The sequence below is a fragment of the Parasteatoda tepidariorum genome, chromosome 3 (genome assembly GCF_043381705.1).
Source record: "Parasteatoda tepidariorum isolate YZ-2023 chromosome 3, CAS_Ptep_4.0, whole genome shotgun sequence".
Classification (NCBI taxonomy): Eukaryota; Metazoa; Arthropoda; class Arachnida; order Araneae; family Theridiidae; genus Parasteatoda; species Parasteatoda tepidariorum.
This window is the reverse complement of record NC_092206.1, coordinates 94,061,586-94,084,392: the sequence shown is the minus strand read 5'-3', so window position 1 is coordinate 94,084,392 and position 22,807 is coordinate 94,061,586. Positions and strand designations below refer to the sequence as shown.

The window sequence follows — 22,807 nt, the reverse complement described above, 5'->3', positions numbered from 1 at the left end:
TCTTCTCCCACAATGAAATCAAAATATACAACTTTATGAGTTAATGTAGAAAACTCATTGCTGAAACAGAGTTTGTGTTCCCCCGTTAGATCAGCAGTCCAATAGTAAGTNCAGCCACTTTACAAATGGCACTAACCCTCACTTTCGTTACATGGCGAGAGAAACCGCAAAAACCTTCCACGGTTGACCTGGTGGCAAGGGGACTCTAAACCGTGATCCGTCTACCGCTGAGGATATTTTACGTCAGCATTGCAAGCCATATTTTCTTATCGTATCCAGGGATTCGAACCCGTTTCATCTCATTGGAAGACGAAATCTCAATTCCCTGAGTCATCATGGCTCTCATTCCTCTATTGACCTTTGCTTCCGCGAATTTTAGTTCTGAAATCAGGTCAATCCTTTGGAGGACACCCGGTAAACATTTATTATGACATAGACGAGAAATTTTATCTCACAAAAATCGAGGTTTTTTTTAACTTAAAAAACGTAATTTTTGAAAAGCTACTTTCAATTAAATTAAGACTCACCTTTTCCGTCAATTCAGTTACTTGTTCTAAATGATGATCAAGGTGAGGGAGAGGTTTCTCATCTTCTCCCACAATGAAATCAAAATATACAACTTTATGAGTTAATGTAGAAAACTCATTGCTGAAACAAAGTTTGTGTTCCCCCGTTAGATCAGCAGTCCAATAGTAAGTGTCGTACTGCCTTCTTAATCCACGATAGAGTACATCTCCTGTAGGTGACTCCAGGAGGACATCAACATCATAGTTGCCACCGCTCAAAACCTTCAAAATATTGACATTTGTAAGAAAAATACTAGCGTATAGATAAGTCTTTCTTCGAGCCATCTTTGGAGTGATCGTATAAGCAAATGATGTTTGATGAATTTAATGTAATCTTATGAATGATAAATGTAAACAACTAATCATTTAAGTTATTAAATCCAATGAAATTAAATAGGGCCGTACCATATTTATCAAAAGATCTAGCTGATCCAGTAGCTTAGTAAACTTAGCTTTGCTAAATTTCTTCTTTCAAGGCACTGCAGCCTGTAGAAGGTCATAGTTGTTCCAAGCCGTGTGATAAATTTACTGCCCTTGGAAAGGGGAAGACCTAATATAAGATTGACTCTTTTACCATCAACTTCATTCAGCGTGGATTTATCCTAAAATCATCAGCATCAATAGATTCAGAAATCTTGCATATGACAGAACCAATTAGAGACTGTGTGTAGAAACGAATTTTATGTGCTCTAGACTGTCATGCTGAGGCTGAAAAATGTATGAACTTTAGACGTGCGAACTGCGCCTGAATTAAAAATAGTGGTGATGAAATGTCATATTTCTATTTCTAATAAGATTCTCACAGGCTTTAAGACACTTTCATACTGAAAGTTATATGGTAGAAAAGAATTAAATTCTTAATAAAAAAAGAAAGAAAAAAAAATTCCTTAAACGGTAAGCGATTTTGTCGGGAGGTAAAATCCTCTTGCAAGTTTAGATGTATGCACCTATATTTGTAGTTAGAATATATTGAAGTATAAATAAAGAATTCTTGAACATATTATTTTTATAAAACAAAAAGTATTCTAAAATGAAAAAAAAAAAAAAATGAGTGAAATTCACTACCACTATATATATATATAGGGGGAGGGTAAATTCATTTAATGTTATACATCACAATTTTGAAATATGTGAATTATTAAGGAACTCTTCTGTAACATGAATCTTATCATTTTTAATTGATGAATTCTGAAGGATCAAAATATTGAATGGAGGTGTAGCGTATCTACCACTACAAAATTACAACTACAATTCACTAGTATATAAGACATGTTAACTCGACTCTATGTCGAGGTACCTTTTGATAGATGACGGTTGGCATGGTCGATAACTCCGCCCCCACATTGGTGACCTTCGGACGTGATGTGAACACGCCTACCTTNAGGAGATTTTTTTTCTTCCTTAAGTCTATTCGTTGTTAGCGAAAGCCAGACTGTAGTACGCAAGACACTAAAAAATTAAAAATAAAAAAACTTTCTATTTTATCATAATAAAGACATGATAATAGAAATTAAATGTGGCAGTAGAATATCCAATCATTAATCCCTGATGTAAGGTAGACCGGAAAATTTAAAATTTCAGTTAAGGGCCAGTGGCCGGACGACACTAATAACTTAGTAGCCACTTTTTTCTTAACTCCTTAACGATCGGTTAGCTTTCAAGAAAACGTTCATTACAGCGACTATTTTTTTGGCTTTTGTATTTATATTACGTATTTGATTAGTTCTAACATCTAGTTTTTAAAATAAACTATCTTTTTACAATTACCTTAAAAATATCCTGTTACTGCCATCTAGTGTGTAAAATGAGAAATAAAATGTTTTCCGGGCAAAAGATATGAATTGGTTTTATTCTTATTGCTGCGTTACTACTGAACACTCCAGCCTGTCAATATCACGGGAGCGAGAAATAGCAGGCGAAACCTCGCCCCGTCATTTTCACGGGAGCGAGAAGGAAGGGGTTAAACAAAATGAGTCGGTGACCGATATCGATAGGTCTTTTTCATTTAATAGCTAGCTACTTTTTGCAAACTTTTCTTTAGCTTGGTATTTTTAAAAAAGTCTTATTAGAAATACTCTATGGCTATAAAAAGTTAATTCAACTATAAAAATAATATAAATATGTGACAAAATGTAGTAAAATGTACTGAAATACTTGAAAATATTCGGGGAGGGTAAATTCATTTAACGTTATACATCACAATTTTGAAATATGTGAATTATTAAGGTAACATGAATCTTCTGTAACATGAATCTTTTGATTTTTAATTGATGGATTCTGAAGGATCAAAATATTGAATGGAGGCATGAAATATTTTAATGAAAATTTTGTTTTCCATAGTCTTTCTGCATTGATGTACTTTTATCCTTAATGATTTTCAAGGAAGAAAAAAGAAAATTGTTTATTTAATTGAAGTGATCACTTTTTTTGATGACTCGATACGTGGCGAGCGATTATTTTCAGGTTTACATTAGTTATGTTGTCTTGACCATAGTTTAATTTACATCTGTTTTTACTTTATAGTATTTTTATTAAAAACAAGGACAAAACTTTTTTTTTTCCTAATGAAAGAAATGCCTCTAACTATAAAACGACTCAGACAAAAAAGTTTGAAAATTTTCATTAATTAGTTGTAGACATTGGAAAAAGAAAATATTTTGTCTTTTACTTGAAATTCAATAGTAGATTTTACTCCTTGTTGAATGTCTTCGTAATAACATTGTTTTTCATTATCCGGTAACTCGAATGTCAATTCTACAGTAGAAGCTGTATGAATGTAAAAAGTCGCCGAGATCGTCAAAGTAATGAGAAACATACCCGGCATATTTACCTAAAAATCCAGCAATATATATGCAAATGATTTTCTAAGCAATATATATGTATTTTAAATTTGCCAAACAGGTCACCAATGGCCAGCATAAAACAAGAATATTGCTGATGCCAATGATAGTGAAAATTTGTATGAAGAAATTTTGACAAAATAAGTGGAGCTAACGGATATCTCATCGCGTGTATAAACTGAGAGTTAAGCGTACCGGTAGAGTTTATTTCAGCTATTCAGGGTGGGGGAGGCAAAGAAAGTCTAATCGGGAAAAATGAATATAGACTCTTCCCTATCTAGCAGCAAAATAACTTGGGCTCTCATGATATTCACCAATATTCACGATGATATTCATGCATGATATTGACCAATATTTACGATGATATTCACCATTATTCACGAATCTTGGCTCAAAAAGGGTTCGCAGGGCCGTTATTTTGCCGATATTGGCCCTATATAGAATTGTCCGATTCACCCGATATTTTACAACCACTTTACAACCAATATCGACTATATAGTGTTGTCAGATACACCCGATTTGCCAATTTAGGTTCTATTCTGATTTTAATTCTGATATTGGCCCTATATAGGACTAATATTAAAAATCTAGACATCCCAAATTGGTTGCATATTCATATAGGACTTATATTGGGTCAATTGTGAGCCCAACTTGGGCCAAGGTAAAAATATTGCTAGAGTTTATTTAACTCTCATATTTTGCGCGTTTCCCCACCTATAAAATGAACTCTTCTGTTAAGTTTTCCCGCCCGCTTATATCAGGTTGAATAATAGTATTATTATTATATATTTATAGGCAGAGGGCGCGTTTCTGTTCTTCAGTGGCTCAATCTTTAGCCAAGAATATGACTTCAGCCTGACACTCGTCGTTCATAATCGAATTGTGAAGAAATTCGCTATAAAATAACCCATTAAATAGGAAAATTGCTAAAAATAAAAGTTTCTATTTTTTTTTATGTTAAATGTTTTTTATTGTATTTAAGAGATAACTTTCTGCTGAGCAACATATAAGTAAATATCTCATTTTACTTCCATGATTTAAAATTCAAGTTTCTGTGGAGATATTGATAAATTGTTGTTTCAAACCAGAAACCTAACTCCCTCTACAAACTCTAATGTTCCATACATGATGGAGTTATCGGCTGTTTCCGGAATCAGTTTGTCTTTCTCGTATTCATCATTTTATGTGAATAAGTGGGTAATACTTCATTAAAACTCCGTCCTCGAGAAGTTCTTAACTGCGTTGTCACTTGAGTGATTCGATGCCATTTGTTCAAACAAATTCTCCTTTTTCCTGTTTTCTCAGTTTTCTGTCGTTATTTAATCAGCTGTCTTTCTTAACTCATTCTAAAGGCTTTCATTGTTCAAATGGAACACTGGAGAAGAAAGATAAAAAAAAAATGTGGAAAAATATTTTATAACCTTCGTTGAACAGGGGGCCCAATTTTGAGTTTACGACTATCAATGTTTAATTCCGTAGCCTTTGTAATTTTGAACTCAATCCAGAAGACAAGGAAACTCCTTCATCAAGCATTTTGAGAAATTTTCCTTTTTGAGGGAACTATCCCACATTTGCGTTACATGGAGAGGAAAACCATGAAAAACCTCCAGCGGTTAACCCTATGGTGAGGAGATTCTTACTCATGATTCGTCTACCAATGAGGATATTTTACGTCAGCTCTGTGGTCGGTGTGAGCCTGGTGCTGAATTCGTTACGACCAGCCATCTTTGAGATTCGAACCCGGGGCACCACATTGGGAGGCGAGAGCTCTATCCTCTGAGCCACCACGACTGGAAAAATAATTTATCTTATCATTAGGAACTATTATTTTAATCATGTTTGATTCCCCAAAATCTGAGTACCTAATTCAAAGCCTAGAAGCTATACTAAACAGAGATGATTGTGCTCTGGAAAACATCCAGATTTCTGGATTTTTAGCTAACTGTGATCCGGAAGTTTCGGAAATCATCGATCTCATTTATGTATAAAAATTCTTGTATATTTTATTTAAAAATATTCGAACTAGAATTCATACTTGGCATCTCTTTCATTTGTAAATATTTTTTTGGTAGAATAATAAATGTCATTAGAGATATAAGTTAATTCATGCATAATTATTCATTTAAATTATACTGCATTTAATTTATTTAGAGTTTCATGTTTTGAAAATTTAAATTATTTAAATTTATAAAGACATACATTTTTTGAAATGGGATCATTAATGATTTTACTCTAGAAATTTTCAGGATTTTTGAATTGGGCTCACAATCACCCCTGGTTGAGACCTTAAATGGTTAAAGTGCGAACCCCTGCCATTAAACCAAAAATTAATTCGAAAACACAAACTAGCGGAAGAAATTTTATAGCTGTTTTTTTTTCTCACAAATTTCAATAAACTTGGAAAAAAAAGCCATTGTAATAAAATTCGATATATACAAACATAAATCTTTCAACCTTTTTTAAAAAAATGTTTTTCGACCAAAACGTGTTCAAAACAAATATAACTCAAGGATATATTTGATGAACAGTAAAATATTACGTAAGCAGCTGCAGGATTTACTTGTTTCGTTTTTCCCTGAGAATGGATTCCCTGAAATTCTAATAACAATTTTTTTCCAATAATAAAAAGTTATAACCGAATAATTTAGGTAAAAATTACACTTGTAAATAAATTTTAAATTAGAAATTAAGAAAGAAGATTGGAAGAATTGTGTATGAAAAAAGTTGAACAAAAATTCTTCAAGGATTCAAGGGATCAAGATGTTGACAATTGAAGAAAAACACGAAAGACTTTTAAAAGAATATTCCACTTAATTTTAGAAGATGAATTAAAATGTAAAATCTGTTTCATGGCGAAGTTATATGTTTTTTATTTGAATTTAATTTAATTATTTAAATTTAATATATTTTATTTGATTTTAAATTACTAAAGTGAAAGTTAAAGCAAAATGGTGTTATTATGCAATTGCTATGTATGCTTGGGAGAGGGTTTTGTGATTTGCTTATTTTTGCTGACAAGGGGCAGAATTCAAAAATTATGTTCACGTAATATTTGAACAGCCCCTTAACAGTAGAAAAATTTTCCGCAGAAAAAGTTTAAAACTAGCTTTAAGCTAAAGTTTGCAAAACTTAAAATGCTTTTTTTAAAATTTAAAAATAATATACATATGCTCTGTTTTTAAACTTTCAAAGCAAGATTACTCTTATTACATTAAGAAATAATTAAGTCATCGATCCCAATCCAGATACCTTTTCCTAGAAAAAATGATTGCGCATTTCTAGCTCAAATGAGTTCGTTATGCCAAATTTCAGATTGTTTAACAAATCAGAAGACCGTTTGGACTGGGATAGCCTGGTTGTTAGGGTGCTGAATTCACGTTTTTGAGATTGGGAGTTCGAATCCAGCCGTCTGAAGACACCCCGTGTAGTAATTGGTGACTGGTGCACGTTAAATCTGTGGGGTCACTAAGCCATTATCGTTCTCAGGTTCAGGTCAAAATTACGTTCTGTGGATGAATGAGTGGATGTACAATGGGGCCGCCCAATAAGCGGCTGTTATGAAGTCTAATTTTTGGCTGTAGATGGCGCCACTGGAAAACAAAAAAAAATCGCGCTCACAGTGATATTTATGACCTACTACTACAACAATACCCTCTGCTTGGTCTGCTCATCAAACCCCATGACTGCTGCTAATTAATCATGGCTCTAATTATTCATTCTCTTTAAAATTGATATTTTTTTTTTATAAAGAAAAGCTCGCGTTGTTTATAAAATTTATAATTATTATAGTTTTATGGAAAAAAAACATTGTGTTTGCATGTCAATCGTAACAAAGTAAAAAAATAACTTGTATTTGATAAATAAACAACTGTATTTGAAAAAAATTAAAATTAGGAATACATAATGTCTTGCTCTATAAGAAAAAAAAAGACAAATGAGGAGTAATTTTACTTGTTAACGATGCATTTAACAGTTCAAATTGACAACGGTCTTTATCTTTTAAAATTAAGTTTTTCATATTTTTAAAAAATTTCAATATGAATGTTAATCTTCATGCCTGGAGACATCTAATATCTATCTCGATTTTTTAGGTTCTTTCAAAATCTAGTGTGAGCTTATAAAATAAAGATCTCGAAAGAGATAGATAATGTTTCTTACAACAATGAAAAAGTAATCATTATTTAAAATTAAAAAAAAGTGAGAAAAATAGGTGGAAAAAGCAGTTATAATAGCAACAATTTTCAAATAAATTTATTAGAATTTCCGGAGAAATTTTTTGTTGTTGTTAATTTAAATAAAAATGGCGTTTTCAACATGCCAGTTGCATATCATCAGGCTACTGAACTGCCCTCATGGTATTCTCAAACTTTCAAATGATTTAATTTCTTTTAATAATTTTTTACTCACCAAAAATGTACTAAATATTGGTTAATTAAAATAAATCTGGAATTTTTTAAAATTTTATTTCGAAGGATTGAAAAATAAAATGATGAAAATTATTTAATGATTTAATTTTCCCATGAAAATTTCGATATTTCGAATTGCCAATTTTTATTTTTTAAAATAAATGTATGAAATCTTTATAGTAAATGCATTAAAAATCACAATGACTGCAAGTTTTATTTTTAAACTCAATCAACCAGCGTTTTGCTGCTTGAATGACGGAAAAATAATAAATTTCGAAGTCATTCTGTAGTAATATGCAATGATACTGTTATACGAATAATTTGCTATTTTCATAATTAAACTGAGTTTACAACATTTAAAAACTTACTCCAATGCTGAATATAGGCTCATGAAAATTTGCAAATTCTGAAAATACGACAGTGATTTTGATAATTTTCATCTTTGTGGAACAGTGCCGTCAAATCGATTTTTAAAAGAGTTTAAATAACTTTAAAATTATTTTAGTTTTTTTTTTTCATTTTAAAGCCCAGATAGTTATTTACCGCAAGATGGCACATACAGTTTGAAATGGTAGCTTTACTTCAAGTGTAAGGCACTTAAACTGTGGCTTCTTTATTTTCCTTGGCGAGAGAGCTACGAAAAAAACTTGTTAAAAAATAAAAGCAATTTAACATCATTGCGGTATCGATATATTTTACGCATTTCTTACAGATCCTGAAAATTCTACATATTCGTTATTATATCCTGGAAGAAATTTGTTTTTATGAATCTTCATTCCCCCCCCCCCNCTCAAATGTTTTTATTTCCCTGTCTAAACTCAAGTACACATTTTGCTAACACTTGAAACCCCCTCATTCGATGATGCCATGCTGGTAGCCAGCTGTTTAATGCCACTTTTGACCTTCATGCTTGCCTCACGCACTATGAAGAGGATGAAAATGTATTTCGGATTCGAGGAACTCAGTATGATAATATTCGTATACAAGTAGTTTTTTTTTTCTAAAAAAAAATAAAATTAAATATGTTGTATTTTTCCTCACTTCTATCACTACACGATCTATTTGATCGCTACAAAGTGAATTTGAGTGGTTTACCATCGATAAGGAAGAAGTAAATTTGTAGACAAGTAAGGAAATAACACCATTTATGTCGTATCTCATAAATAAAGAGTACCCGTTCCTTTTCGAACAATTTTATCTTTTCACGTCAATGTGATGTGAATTAACAATTTAGAGAAAAATGTTATATAATGTGTGCCAAATGCTTTATAAAGTTGTGCTAAAAGTTACTAATAATTTTTTTAAGAATTAATCATTAACTCTGTTTTTCGAAGATCTGTCGCCAAGGAAGAAAAAAAAGAAGTCTTAGTTTAAGTGACTTACACTTGAAGCACTGCGATGATTTTCAACTTCATATAAAATCTTGCCTTGGAGAATTATTTGGGCTTTAAACAAGATAAAAAACTAAAATATTTTAGAAGCTATTAAACTTTTTTAAAAATCATCAATTTGGTGACATTTTCCCACCTAGATAAAAATTATCAAAGTCACTGCCTTATTCTTAGTTTTTACAATTTCTTTATGAGCCTAGGTAATGCACCATTGGAGTATGTTTTTAAATTTTAAAAAAATTAGACCACAAACTCTTTTCATTTTCACAAAAGGGTGGTATTGACGTTTGCACCATTTTCAAAGTAATCCTAAACACCGTTTACTGCTTTATACAGGCTAAATTTGACCTAACAACCATGAGTAACAGTTGCAAACTCACAGCAGTTATAAAAATAGCATATTCTCAAAAAAGTATCATTTAATATTACGACGGAGCTTTCGAAAAACAGCCTTAAAAATACTTATTTAACATAAGGGAATGACATTGAAATCTCGAAGATTAAACGTAATTTTGAAAAAAAGTAACTGAAATTATTATATACAATCAAACTTAAATCAAACAATTATCGATTTTGTGAGTTTTTTAGTTGAAGTTAAAAATTATATTCACTATTTGACGTGTTAATAATTTAATAATCAAAAATTTAGAAACAACCAAATAAAATTTCCTATTGTAAAAATGGCCTGTAATCAATGACCTGTCATATTGAGAGTGTTTTACAAAGTGGTGCGCAAAATTACCCATTTAAAAAAAATTAACTTGATTTGAACGATCTTAACAAACTTAATTAAAACTGAAATCAATAAAGAAATTAATAAAATCCACAACCTGTTTATTCTGTAGAAATCACTTCCTTTGAGCTGAGCTGAAATAAGACTATTTGTCATATTCATTGAAAGTCCGCTGTTAAAAAAAATGAAGATAGATAGTGTAGTAAAATATGTTTTTATTTTTCGAAAAAAAAAAAAGCACCAATGCACCACTTTTTAACATCAGTCTCTGAGAGATTTGTTGTATCAACGTCATCAATGGTTTGGTTTCACTGAATTGATAACATGAAATTTACTATGGAACATTGGCATCCGAGCATAGTACGACTCTTATCAATACTCTGTATCTTGCAAGGAAAAATTAAATTCTTCTTGGATTGCATCAGCAAAACAAAACAAGCAAAACTATATCTCTGCATGGTGAATTCCAGCCATCAGCGAATCAAAGAAATTTCACTCCGGGATATATTACGGCTTTTTTTTTTTAAAAAAAAACTCTTTTTTTTTCCTGCAAATGACGCCTTGTTTTATTATTCAAAAAATAATCCTACACTAAATTTAGTGTAGGATTAAATTCAAAAAAATCAAGGCATAGGAGTGGATTGATATTCGTCCATCGTGCGCAAATTCCAAACTTGCATATTGAAAATCTCTAAAATCTATCTTGCAAACAGAAAATTCTTAAAAATTTAACTCAGAGCTCAAATTTTTCACTTCCGAACTCGCCGTTGGCGATCAAATATTTATACATGGTGAAATAGTTACATCTTTTAAAATATTGAGTTTATATGCGCTTAGATGATAGTTAGCCTCAATGAAGCCTAGAAGTGTTTTTAAATCAAACAATAGCATTTTTCATCGATGTCCGAGCAAAATATGCTGAACCATCAACTTTTCACGAGCTTAAAAGATGCATTGTAACCATTTTTGCAATATGCCATAAAATCGACCAATCACTCTAGTTACGATTTGTGAAATATGCTAAACATTGTCGAAAATGCTCTTGCTAATGTGCCCTTGTATTATCATAATCTAAGTGATCTAAGTCACTTCGATTGAGACTTTTTTGTAGCTCTCCCGAAAGATGAAGTTTTGACAGCTACCTGTTTTATATAACATTTAAACAGAATACTTTATGAAACCATATTAGAGTTGTATATCTAAGCAGAATTTATGCTAAATCTTCTTAGTTTTCAATGATAGAAATAAAAAAAATGCAACACGAAATTGCAATTTTTCTGAATTTTTAACTATTTTCTACTTTTATCGTTACTTTTGTACAATAATAAATTACAAATAAAAGTTTATATTCTTAAATTTTTTGACAATTTGCCTCAAAAAATTCGCTCAGTGCAACACTGGCAACGAACTTTCAACCTTCTTTTTCTTTCTTTTATTTAATTTAATAATTAAATTTTAATAATTATTATTATTGTTATATAATAATTGTATTGAGAGAGCAGATAAAATACAGATATATTTTCAATAAATTTTTTTTCATCCAAAACAGATATGCTTGTAATTCTTAAGTTAATTATCTTCTGATACAGAGAAATGCGCACAACATCAAGTCATCTTTTATCCATCTAATAAATCCCAAGCCTCACTTTTTTTTTTTTTTTTTTCAGTAGCTCTTGAATTTTTCTGTCTTTTTTTCGATTTTCTCTTTTTATCAACTTCAAGATATACGGCGTTGTCTTTTTCATTCTTAGTCTAGTGTTACTCAAATGTTTTTATTTATTTATTTATTTTTTTTTTAGTTTGATTTATTTGGTTGTTTTTTTAAAGGTCGATTCGAGTGTTCATCATTTTCGGACACTTTTAATTGACGGCTTCCGCTTTTATCCACTCTCAATTGAAGTACCCTAACACTACAGCTACAATTTAAGGTTTCCAATGTCCCCTTTGTTGTAAATTACTATCACGGTTTTAAATCAGTCTTTTTAAATGAACACAAATGTTTTATTGAAAACTAAAAAAAGAAAAAAAAATTATTATTTTTCTGCACAATTATTTCAACAGGGGGAGCGAATGATTTAATAATGAGACTTTTACGTCGTAATTTTTAGTTAGATTGGAAGTTATATTTAGTTTAGTTATATTTTGTTATATTTAGTTACATAGCATTCAAATGATATATTTGGATTTTGTTTTACGAAATGATTATATAATATATAGAGAGTTAGAAAGGAAGAGAAAACATTCAAAATATTAAAGATTAATGAAACGAAAAGAATAAGAATAAAAAATTATTAATATTATGTATGCGATACAGTTTTTATTGTTTCCTGAAAATAACTGTAAGTTATCAATTTTCAAGTAAACTTATTCCGATTTATTTTAATATTGAATCTATTTGCGAAGTTTAGTTTCGGAAATTCAAATTTTCCGAAGATAATTCAGATCCAAAGTCAGAAAATTCATTTCAGAATTCTCACTGTATTTACGCGAAGCCACACAGCTTTTTAAATTCATTTGTGATCGATTTGTACAAAATCATTATTTGTATATTGTACATTTTAAAAATATTAATTATTTATTTGAAAACACTGAGTGTTGTACATGTACTTTCTAGTTCTTTTTTATCCTTTCAGTTACAGAAATATGCCTCACAAAACGAAATTTTTAATGCAGTGGATTAGAATAGATTTTTTGCTGGACTCACATTCGTGAGAATTGAAGTTCGAATCCAGCCGGCCGATAACTCCCCGAGTAGTAAATGGTGGCTGGTGAACGCTAAATTTGTCCGGTCACAAAGTCCCCTATGTTCCCATAACAAATTGTACGTCTGGGGTACTAAATTGGAGATTGATCGTTCTCTGGTTCAGGTCAAAATGACGGAATGGATATGTGATTCGGTCCGCCCTGTAAAACGGGTGTGATGTATGGGTGTAGCAGAAGTCAAATTCTTGGCCATAGAGGGCGCCATTGGATACTAAGAACAATCGTATCCTCTCTCTTAATGGCTGACGACAACAACGACAAAAATCGCCTAGTGTGTGTATCGTACCCAAAAATGTCCTGATTATTATTATTTTTTTGTTTGTGAAATGTTACCTTGATTTTTGTTTTGAGATACACTACGAAACCTGTAATAGAATAAAAACAAACAAACTTTTGTTTGGATTACAGCTAAATTGAGCATCTAAATTGCCTATTAAATGAATAATGAAACAGAGAACGTGTATGTCTATGTTTGCTTTTCAAAACTAATGATTGTTTTGCTTTTTCATTGCAGGTTGTGTAAATTAAATAGTATATATTTATTGCATCATGCCAGGATCCTGTGCACGATGCAGCACCGTTGTTTATTTCAATGAAGAGAAGATTGCCATCGGAAAGTCATGGCACAAGAGTTGTTTCAGCTGCGGTAAAAACACATTTCAATTTTTCTCAAAATTATGCATTTAATGATCGAAATTTGATTGGAGGTGTTTAGTTTAAAAACAAAACCTGATCATTTTTTTTAAAATTGCTACTTGATTTACCGTGTAATTGCTAGGACATNTGCGCAAAATACAATAAAATTTAAAATTGAACGTAACTTTTTTCAGCAGGGGAAAAAATAACGCAAAAGAAAAATAAAATATAAAGTAGATAATGTGTGTTTATTAAATAATATATATATATATATATATATATTTCTGTGCTTAATTGTATCGCATTTCACATTTAGTTCTTTTATTCTAAAGCCGAATATATATTGATAGATACAGGGGTAGACAAAATAATGTAGAAACACATTTTTTTATATTTATGTTCTACATTTTTTTTTGTATTTCTTAAAAAATCATTTTATAAATTTAGAAGTGTTTAGGTTATGCAATTTCTCGTACTTCTCAATGAATTTCAAAGCTCTTAGAGGTTTGAGGGACCGGCAGCAATAAATTAAAAATGGAAAATAGTGTTTTTTGAATACCCTAAGCCAAACAATGTAGCCATAAATTTGTAACTTGTAACAATTGTTTTAGTTATTACATGGAATAATTGCGCAACATTTCTTAAGTCTAGCCAAAACATTTATGGAAATATAGACATTTTTATTAAAAAAAAAAACTAATTTTTTTGTCTTACATTCTTTTACCGTAACTTTAAAAATATTCAATAAACTTAAACAAAACTTTTAGAGCAATTTCAAGTAAGTCCGATTTGAATATCTTCGAAATTTAAAAAGTTTAGCAATTTTCAAGTAGTTTCGTACTTTTTAAAAGTAAGCTCAAAATAACAAGTGGTTTTTTTTCGCAAATTTCATTTTGATTTCACCATGATTCTTAAAAATAACACCGCCATTGTTGGGGATCAACCCCCAAAAAAGTATATTTCCTTTCCTTATGCACCTTTATTTTGGTGTATGAACGTTTATTGAATGGTATTATCATTTGTTATTTAATTTGTCTTATGATACCAAAAAAAAAAATGTTTATAAAAAACCCCTTAATCTTTAAAGCTTTCTTTTAAAAAGTAAAAATACTAGTTTGAAAATTGCTTAAAACTTTTTAAATTAAGACATTCAAAACTTTTTCATTAGTAGCCAAATTTGATTCACTACAGCATTATGGAAAAATTTTTTTTATTTTTTTCGACATATGCTTATTATAAATAAACTACTTTAATTATTTTTGCATTGCTTAGTTTTCAACGAGTGTTTTTCAAATTTTAAAGCAAAAATTTTGTAATTAATTTTAAATTGCTCTAAAAAAATTTTTCAGTTTTATTGAATATTTTTAAAATTATTACAAAAACATACGACATTTGTTTTAGATAAAAATGTCCTTATCTCCATAAATATTAACGCTAGGCTTACGAAATTTTGTGCTATAATTGCACATAATAACACAAATAATTGTTACAAGTAATAAATTTATTGCTACATTTTTGGCATAGGGTGTTCAAAAACACTATTTTCTTTTTGTAATGTGTCGGTCTTTCTAACCTCAAAAAGATTTAACACTTCATTGATATTTATGATTTTTACAATAAATATATATTCTAACTTCTGAAGTTATAAAATGATTCTTTAAGTATTTCTTAAGAAATATGAAAATTGTATTATTAATTTATTCTTCTAAAATTGTAAAAAATATTGTATAGCCAGTAAAAATATTAACACCTACCCTGGTTTTTTTCTTCTTCCAAATTTGAAATTTAGTTGAATTCTCCCATACATAAAAATCAAGCATTTTCATTGTAATACGTATTACTAAATGAATGAAAAAATTATTAAAACGAAATAAAATTTTTAAAAGCAATATCAAAAATAATGAAAATCTATTTTCTGTTGTAGTATTATGTTTTTACAATTAACAGGGTGCGTAGCGTTTTTAAAAAGTCCTTAAGGTGCTTATTTTTGATTTTCGTTTCTTAAAAGCCCTTAAAGGTGCTTTTTTCATTTTGTGTCGTTAAAAAGTGCTTGATTTTCCCTTTTCCACAATGAGATTTTTTTCTTTACCATGTCGATTTTCGCCAAGTATTATGCAAAAGCGTGATTTTCTCATTGTCCTATCCAATATTTCAATCGCAATCCAGTTCGGCGTACCGTCGGTCCATAGCGTTTGAAATCGCCAACATTTTACATGTTAGATGAAATACTTGCGAGTCCGCTTGTGCGTCTACTGAGTTGAGTTCGGTGAGATTATTGAACTCTCATGAGCAACTCTGCTGCATTTTGCAAGATACTCTCAATTTCAGGCTTCATTTTCCACCCTCTGATATCGAACTGAAAAATCTCTCGATTATGGCTGATATAATAAAAAAAAAACTGTTCTTTGCCAGAAACTAGTTATTTTATCATGATCACGTAAAGTCTTTGAAAATTATTTTGCATTTTGTTAATGTATATAGTGCTTAAAAATATTTTTTGAGTACTCAAAAAGTACTTAAAAGGTGCTTATTTTTTGTTGAAAGATTTAGCTACACAGCCTGATTAAATATGTATATTATTTGCTGTTACGCGCAATTAGGTATTATAAAAGCGGTCTTTTTTTTTTTTTACACAAATTTGAAAATTGGTTCAATGCAAATTACAAAGTAACATAAATTATATTTACCAAATGTAATTAAGAGGCCTCTCTATCGTCGCCATCATGGATTTTAAGTTAAATTTTTGATAAGCGTTCTCTTGATATTTTTTGTATTTGAACTTTTGATCATATAATATAATTCGACAACACAATTCCTTTTAGAAAAATAAAGGTGTCTTTTTGTTAAATGAGGAGAAACAGTAATAATTGATAATTTTTAGAATTTCTACGAATTTTTCTCAAATCTTGAAAACAATAAAATTTTGCGATTCGTGGTTTAGAGTCTGTCGTTCAAAACTTGTCAGTTTTTTGGATTAATAGAACTGAATTTTATTACGATGTTAACTATTGAAAATTAATCTGATTAAAAAAAAAGTTTTCATGTAAATTACGCAAAAGCAAAGATATTTATCAGAAATCTAAAAGCAAGAAACTTTATATACTATTTAACTACGCTTCAAAAACTACTGATTGTAGAACTTTATTAGTATACTTTTGTAAGAAAAAATGAATAGAGAATCTAGAATAGATGACCGCCTTGTATTTTAGATGTTCTGAAAGATACCTCCAATTAGAGCAACTGTCCGCCATCAGTTTATTTGTTTATTAGTTTATTGGTTTAAGACTACTAATGTTCAACTCTGTAACCTTGTTATTTTGAACCCAATCCAGAAGACAAGGGATCTTCTGAATCAAGTACTGGGAGAAATTTGTCTTCGTGGAGGACTTTTTTGATTAAACTGACCCGAATTTGCGTTACATGGAGAGGAAAACCACCAAAGCCTCCCACGGTTAACCTGATAGCAGGGGGATCCGTTGACCACTGAGGATATTTTACGTCAGCACTGTAGTCGGTGCAAGCCGGGTGCAGAATTCAAAACAACCAGTTATCCCTGGGATCCGAACCTGGTACACCTCAATGGAAGACGAACGCTCTATCGCCTAAACAACCGCGGCTCATCAGTGTATTTGTCATAATTAAATGAAATGAATTAAAGACATATTTTAAATTTTACACGACAGTTGAGTTCGGTTGAGAGGCCAAAATAGCCGTTGTTATTGTAAAATAAGTAAACAAAATAAAATGTCCTTTCAATCTAGGGCAGTGACCAGTTTGGTCAGATCAATAGCTCACACACAATAATTGGACTGTATTTATTTTATACTCATTTATTTTGTACCAGCATTACGGACTCGCTCGTGAGCCCGTTACTCATACACATTACACATACACTGCTGCTTCCAGCACTCAGTTCTACAATTAAATTCAATTTACGCTTACAGCGCCATCTATATGTTTAATGGGAATTAACACTCCCCACGATTGAAATTGCAAATTTCAATAAATTTTACACAATTAGCAATATAATGTTATACACAGAAAAAAAAATNTTTATTTTTTAGTTTGATTTATTTGGTTGTTTTTTTAAAGGTCGATTCGAGTGTTCATCATTTTCGGACACTTTTAATTGACGGCTTCCGCTTTTATCCACTCTCAATTGAAGTACCCTAACAACACTACAGCTACAATTTAAGGTTTCCAATGTCCCCTTTGTTGTAAATTACTAGCACGGTTTTAAATCAGTCTTTTTAAATGAACACAAATGTTTTATTGAAAACTAAAAAAAGAAGAAAAAAAATTATTATTTTTCTGCACAATTATTTCAACAGGGGGGAGCGAATGATTTCATAATGAGACTTTTACATCATAATTTTTAGTTAGATTGAAAGTTATATTTAGTTTAGTTATATAGCATTCAAATGATATATTTGGATTTTTGTTTCACGAAATGATTATATAATATATAGAGAGTTAGAAAGATAGAGAAAACATTCAAAATATTAAAGATTAATTAAACGAGAGGAATAAGAGTAAAAAATTATTAATATATATATTTTTGTGCGCGTGTGTGCTTCCGAGCGTGTGGGTGTGTGAGTGAGTGACATAAAAAGCTTCAACTAATCTTTTTATATTATTCCTTTGTTTAAATATTTTTATTAATCTATTATTCTAAACTAAACGCTCTTTCTCTCGCTTTAATATTCACATCCTGTCTTTTAATCTATTTTTGACTTCAAGTTAAGCATTAATTAACATTTTTGATTTTTTCTCTTTAATTGAACCTTGAGAAAGACCTTTTCCCTTCACCTATTTAATAGACCAATTCTAATTTCTCAGATTTCCCTAATTCCCTAAGACGAAATGTATTATGGATTTATTTTGCAAGATTTTCCCTAATTTTCATCCGGAAGCACTTGGATGATTGTTCCCTCTCTAATAATGATTAAATAAAATTGTGCCCTCTTTCCCTGCCTATGACCTATTTTTATACAATATCTTAAACTGTTAGATTCTAGATCTTTTAACCAATGTTGGACATAAAATTCACATAGCGGTTTTGCTGTCCTTATTGTTATGAACCTATCTCCGTATTCTGGTAATGAATTCTCCAAAGATGAAGCAACTTTTAGATCAAGCAACAGTCAAGGGGCAATTTTGGTTTAATGAAAACATTTTTCCGTTAAATAAGCAAACATTTGCGTTACACGAAAGGAAAAAACACGAAAACATTCCATGGTCAACCCGACGGTAAGCGAAATTTTTCCAGGCTGGATTGGAAATTGAATTTATTGAACTAACGAGTAAGAGAAACGCTCCCTAGAAAAAATTAATTTTACCATTTGGCCAATTTTATTCAAAAAAAAAAAAATTTTTTTTAAACGTAATTCAACTGATCCTGAAAATGTAATAAAATGTTTTCAAATGAGTTTTTTTGTTAAGCATTTTTTGCTTTACATTTTATTTTGTTACGCGAAAACTATAAGTCTTAAAAAATTTTAAATTACGAAGCTGGGTAGAAAAACGATGAAAAAATTATTATTCGCTAATTAATTTGTGAAATATTAGCTGTTAAATTTGAAGTAAAAAATTACCTTGTGAGCTATTCTGCAATACGTAGAAATACAATTGCTAAGTTAAATATTGATGTTCTGAAGTGACTATTTTTATTTATGAACTTAACGAGACTTTTTGTTTTTCGAAATTCCCATTTGTTCGAAAGTTACCCCCACTTTTTTTTTGCTCTAAGCTATGATTATTTATCCAGTGTTATAAAGACATTTAACTCTCTCGCAGTTTTTATTTTATTACAATGGATTACTTTTTCGTATAATTTATTTTTGTATTTAGTATTTATATTATTTGCGATATAGTTTTTATTTGTTCCTGAAAATAACTATTAGTTATCAATTTTCAAATAAACTTATTCCGATTTATTTTCATATTGAATCTATTTGCGAAGTTTAGTTTAGGAAATTCAAATTTTCCGAAGATCCAAAGTCAGAAAATTCATTTCAGAATTCTCACTGTATCTACGCGAAGCCACACCGCTTTTTAAATTCATTTGTGATCGATTTGTACGAAATCATTATTTGTATATTTTTAAAATATTAATTTTTTATTTGAAGACACTGAGTGTTGTACATGTACTTTATAGTAGTTAGCTGACAGTTACAGAAATATGACTCTTCAGTGTTTTCATCATAGAAAAAAAATGGGTGAGAATTTCTCACCCTTTCTCTAAAACAGGGTGAGATTTCAGAAAGTTAAGTGAGATTTCCAAAAAGTTAAAAAACACAAATAGACTTGGAAAAAAAAATCATTTCTTTTATTATAATACATTTTTAACGTCTTCTATTTTTTAAAGCATTGAATATTCTTGCTGCATCATCATAGAAGATTTTGCCTTTACTAGGTATTTGTCCATCTTACATTAGTGCATAAAAAATTTGAACGTCTTACATGAAAAAACCTTACCTACGGTAAACACGTGGTTGCAGAGAAATGTGTTCTGAAAGGGGTTCCGTGGTTCGGTTGTGTTCTGTTGTTCGAAAAGGTTCTGAACAATACTGGTAAATAGGGAAGCTAGATAACGGAGCAAATGTTGAAAATAATGAGAGATCCAGGAAGAAAAGTGAAACGGATTTTATTCTAAATAGCGTAATTCGAAGCTTCTTCTAAAATGCGAGAAATTCGCGGATTTTGAAATTGATTTATAGAATGCGCGAATTTCTCGCAGTAATAATTTTTTAATGCGAGAAAAGAAAAAAATATGCGAGAAAAATATGTTCTCGCGCTGTAGTGAAAACACTGACGAAATTTTTAATGCAGTGGATTAGAATAGATTTTTTGCTGGACTCACATTCGTGAGAATTGGAGTTCGAATCCAGCCTGCCGATAACTCCCCGAGTAGTAAATGGTGGCTGGTGAACGTTAAATTTGTCGGGTCACAAAGTCCCCTATGCTCCCATAACAAATTATACCTCTGGGGTACTAAATTGGAGATTGATCGTTCTCTGGTTCAGGTCAAAATGAAGGAATGGATATGTGATTCGGTCCGCCCTATAAAACGGGTGTGATGTATGGGTGTAGCAGAAGTCAAATTCTTGGCCATAGATGGCGCCACTGGATACTAAGAACAATCGTATCCCCTCTCTTAATGGCTGACGACAACAACAACAAAAATCGTCTAGTGTGTGTATCGTACCCAAAAATGTCCTGATTATTATAATTTTTTTGTTTGTAAAATGTTACCTTGATTTTTGTTTTGAGATACACTACGAAACCTGTAGTACTAAAACTAATAGAATAAAAACAAACTTTTATTTGGATTACAGCTAAATTGAGCATCTAAATTGCCTATTAAATGAATAATGAAACAGAGAAAGTGTATGTCTATGTTTGCTTTTCAAAACTAATGATTGTTTGCTTTTTCATTGCAGGTTGTGTAAATTAAATACTATATATTTATTGCATCATGCCAGGATCCTGTGCACGATGCAGCACCGTTGTTTATTTCAATGAAGAGAAGATTGCCATCGGAAAGTCATGGCACAAGAGTTGTTTCAGCTGCGGTAAAAACACATTTCAATTTTTCTCAAAATTATGCATTTAATGATCGAAATTTAATATTTTTAAAGCTATTACAAAAACATACGACATTTGTTTTATATAAAAATGTCCATATTACCATAAATATTTAAGCTAGGCACCTAATAACGCAAATAATTGTTACAAGTTATAAATTTATATCTACATTTTTTGGCAAAGGTTGTTCAAAAAACACTATTTTTCGTTTGTAATCTGTCGGTCCTTCTAACCTCAAAAAGATTTACACTTCATTGATATTTGTGAGAAATAGCATGTTTTAACTTCTGAAGATATAAAATGATTCTTTAAGTATTTCTTAAGAAATATGAAAATTGTATTATTAATTTATTCTTCTAAAATTGTAAGAAATATTGTATAGCCAGTAAAAATATTAACACCTACCCTTGTTTTTTTTTCTTCCCAAATTTGAAACTTAGTTGAATTCTCCCATACATAAAAATCAAACATTTTCATTTTAATACGTATTACTAAATGAATGAAAAAATTATTACAACGAAATAAAATTTTTAAAAGCAATATCAAAAATAAGGAAAATCTATTTTCTGCTGTAATATTATGTTTTTACAATTAAATATGTGTATTGTTTGCAGTTATTTGTATTTTAAATGTTCTGAAAGGTACCGCCAATTAGAGCAACTGTTCGCCGTCAGTTTATTTATTTATTATAACCGTCGTTGAACAGCCGACCCAATTTTGGTTTACGACTACTAATGTTCAACTCCGTAGCCTTGTAACTTTGAACCCAATGCAGAAGACAAGGGATCTTCTGAATCAAGTATTGGGAAAAATTTGTCTTTGAGGAGGACTGTTTTGATTAAACTAACCCGCATTTGCGTTACATGGAGAGGAAATTAACCAAAACCTCCCACGGTGAACCTGATGGCAAGGGGACTCTAACCCATGCTCCGTTGACCATTGAGGATATTTTACGTCAGCACTGTGGTCGGTGCGAGCCGGGTGCAGAATTCAAAACAACCAGTCATCGCTGGGATCCGAACCCGGTACACCTTATTGGAAGGCGAGCGCTCTATCTCCTAAGCAACCACGGCTCATCAGTTTATTTGTCAAAATTAAATGAAATGGATTAAAGACATATTTTAAATTTTACTCGACAGTTGAGTTCGGTAAAGAGGCCTCTTAACAAAATAGCCGTTGTTATTGTAAAATAAATAAACAAAATAAAATGTCCTTTCAATCTAGGGCAGTGTTTCCCAAACTTATGACTTTTGTGTACCTTCTCTAAATGTTTCGTAATGTTGTGTACCACTAATAAAAAAAAAATGAATCTATTTTTAATGTAACAATCACAACTGGCTGTTGACATCACTAATTATTAACTGTTAACTCTGCCAAAAATAGCCAATAAAAAATACGTAATCGTAAAATTTCATGGCTAGCTTTGTTTTTAAATAAAAATTTTTGAAATTTTCATTTGTTGCAAGATATTTCGCATACGAACGCGTACCCCTGGGGGTGCGCTACCACACTTTGGGAAACGCTGATCTAGGGGAAAAACTTTTTTTTCAATGTTTTACAATGAGATCTTCCATATAAAATAAATTTTGTTCTTTTGTATTTCTTATTTAATGAGTCTATTGTTCACAGCTAATAAACAGTGCAATCGTCGACTTGACAGCAACAACTTAACGGAACATGAAGGAGACATTTATTGCAAATCATGTTATGGGAAACTTTTTGGTCCCAAAGGGTATGGATATGGAGTGGGGGCAGGCGTTTTATCCATGGACACGGCCGATGCTTACCGCAATGGACCTCCCACCTGGTAACTAACATTTCAAGTTGAACAACTCATTCTTTTTTATTCATTATCTCAGTTATAAATCATATCACAGAATAAATG

General features: G+C 30.7%; 1 protein-coding gene across 1 annotated transcript in view; it reads left to right on the top strand.

Moving 5' to 3' along the window:
* Positions 1 to 22,807, top strand: part of LOC107451737 (cysteine and glycine-rich protein 1) — a 58,577-nt gene that overhangs the window by 19,688 nt on the left and 16,082 nt on the right. The window contains exons 2-3 of the mRNA XM_071179017.1: positions 20,778 to 20,909; positions 22,552 to 22,729. Of these exons, the coding sequence (XP_071035118.1) occupies positions 20,813 to 20,909; positions 22,552 to 22,729 (275 nt within the window). The 5' untranslated portion in view covers positions 20,778 to 20,812. The remainder of the gene's footprint in view (positions 1 to 20,777; positions 20,910 to 22,551; positions 22,730 to 22,807) is intronic.